At 58.1% G+C, this 2,161-nt stretch overlaps 1 protein-coding gene across 1 annotated transcript; it reads right to left on the bottom strand.

Annotated features, from left to right (window-relative positions):
* Positions 1 to 4: 4 nt before the first annotated feature.
* Positions 5 to 1,256, bottom strand: LOC104074568 (sulfotransferase family cytosolic 1B member 1-like; the record flags this gene model as incomplete). The annotated part of the gene is given in 8 exon segments (XM_009574726.1): positions 5 to 27; positions 30 to 123; positions 201 to 295; positions 381 to 504; positions 611 to 708; positions 825 to 867; positions 869 to 957; positions 1,142 to 1,256. Coding segments are annotated over 8 exon segments (681 nt in total), but the record flags the coding sequence as incomplete, so codon positions are not given.
* Positions 1,257 to 2,161: the final 905 nt, after the last annotated feature.

The following is a 2,161-nucleotide window of genomic DNA, read 5'->3' as shown; positions in this document are numbered from 1 at the left end:
TGGTGTAGTTGGTGGTGGGGTTGTCCCCTCAAAGGACGTGTGTCGGGTGATGGCGTCCAGCACCACCTCCGGCAGCTCCCGCCCCAGGAACTGGGCCACCTTGGCAATCTCCCGGCAGAGGTCCTGGGCGACGCAGGCCGATACTCCCCACTCTTGCCACCCCCCCAGACCTCACACCACCATCCACCCTGGTCCCTCACCTCTTTCAAGTCCTCGTAGAAGAGGTAGAGGATGGGGTGTTCCTTCCTGCACTCCCAGTAGTCCCTGATGTGGTCATACCAAGAGCCATATGCCACTGCATGGGGAGAGCAGCCGGGGGGTGTCAGTGGGTGATGGCACCCCACAGGGTCCCCACGTGCACCCACAGGTGCCTGTCCCACCGCTGCTGACCATGTCCTCCAGGTACCAGGCCCATGTCCCAGGGTGCAGGTGCAGCTTGTTCATCAGGTCAAAGTGGTAGAAGGAGTCAGCCATGTCCTTGACGTTGTGCCCCACGTAGATCATCTGCGGAGAGCTTGGTGCCACATGGGGACTTGCAAGGTCCTGGCGGAGCAGGTCCCCCCCTTGTCTCTGCTGGGTCCCTCCAGGTGTGTCCCCTCCAGCCTGTTACCTTGCAGCAGTTTTCCCAGAAGGATTTGGGCGAGATGTGAGGTGGGATGTGGGTCTTGATGATGCAAGGCCACGCCACGGCCTCCAGCTGCTCCGTGCCTGCGAAGATTTCCCCCAGGAGCGCTCCCACCGCTGGCGGGGTGCCCCCCGCCAAAACCAAGCCTGCCCCCCGTCCGGCACCCACTGCTGCCCACCACCCCCTGCCACCCTGCTACCTGCCAGCATCTTCCTGGGGGTGGCGAACTCCAGCATGGGCAAACTCGTGGTTCACAATGGCATCCCGCTTGCATTTTTCATGGTCGCCACCTTTCAGGATCGTGTCCATGATCTCGCTGACCCAGGTGGTGCCTGGGTGAGGAAAATTCGGGTGTCCGGCTGGTGCCATTCTCACCAGAGCCCCACCTCGGGCACCAGAGGGACACCGTCTGCCAGCATTACCTTTTGGCATCCCCCCAAATCCCAGCCCGGGGGGCTGCAGGCTGGTGCCTGCCTTCCTGAGCGCGGCCCCTCTCCAGTGCCTGGGGACGCTCACCGGATTTGGGGAAGGTGACCACCACAATGTCCTTGGGGGGGGTCTGGAAGGTGTTGACCTGCTCCCAGTCGTGGGTGAAGGCGCTGACCACGGGGATGCCGTGCACCGTGCGCATTGTGGACATTTCAATACGCATGGGCCTGAAGGTGCCTGTGTTGCTCATCAGAAAGACACGTTATTAAAAAAAAAAGTAGAAACTAATTTCTTAAAAGCTGTGGGTATAACTGTCTAAATGTAGAGGAAGGTACCTTAATTAAGGTGTGCCGTATTTATGCTTGGTTTTGACCTGAGAAACAAATAGTCCTCTTTTTAGAGCGAACACTATTTGCCCAAGGTGTGCTGGTATTTCCTATCTCATCTGAGTCCAGGAAGAACAGCAGCTTATTCCTGTTTAAATCAGCTAAGAATTAACAGTCATTCCAGAAGTCACAAATTTACATCACTGCTGTAGCTGTTGATAATTTAAGTCAAGTCTTTATATACCATTGCGTGGTTCCTAAATAGGCTGTGTTTGCTGTGAAGCTTAGCTAACCACTGTGTGACCTTTTCTTCACACTTGTGTGAATATGCGCTTGCTGGCATCCTGGGAGGTGGCACCTGCCTCCCGCGGGGATTTTGGGGGCCGGCTGGCAGCGCAGGGAGCGTGGAGGGGCACAGCCGGCCCTGGGGGGCTCAGGTCAGCGCCGGCAGTGGGCAGCTGCCCGCACCAAGCTGGTGGCACTCTTCCTGGGGTGTAAAAGCTTGCAGGGCCTTTGCTGGCTGGGCTTTCAGGCTCCTTTCTGTCCCTCTCCCTGTTTTTTTTTTCCCCGGCTCTCTGTTGCACAGCGGCACGGGGAAGCCCTGCTTGGGGGGCTACGTGAGGGTTTGAAGGAGGCAGGAAGGGGGAGCAGGGCTCGCAGGACTCTTCCCGGGAAACCTTTCCACCTGCCAGCCGGGATGGAAATGCTGGAGATGCCAGCTGCGAAACCCCCACGCTGTGATTTTTGGAGAGCGTCTTTGTGGCTTGCCTCCATCTCCCAG

Source organism: Fulmarus glacialis, unplaced genomic scaffold (assembly GCF_000690835.1).
Source record: "Fulmarus glacialis isolate BGI_N327 unplaced genomic scaffold, ASM69083v1 scaffold15113, whole genome shotgun sequence".
Lineage (NCBI taxonomy): Eukaryota > Metazoa > Chordata > Aves > Procellariiformes > Procellariidae > Fulmarus > Fulmarus glacialis.
The sequence above is the reverse complement of the archived record's forward strand: the minus strand, read 5'-3'. Positions and strand labels throughout refer to the sequence as shown.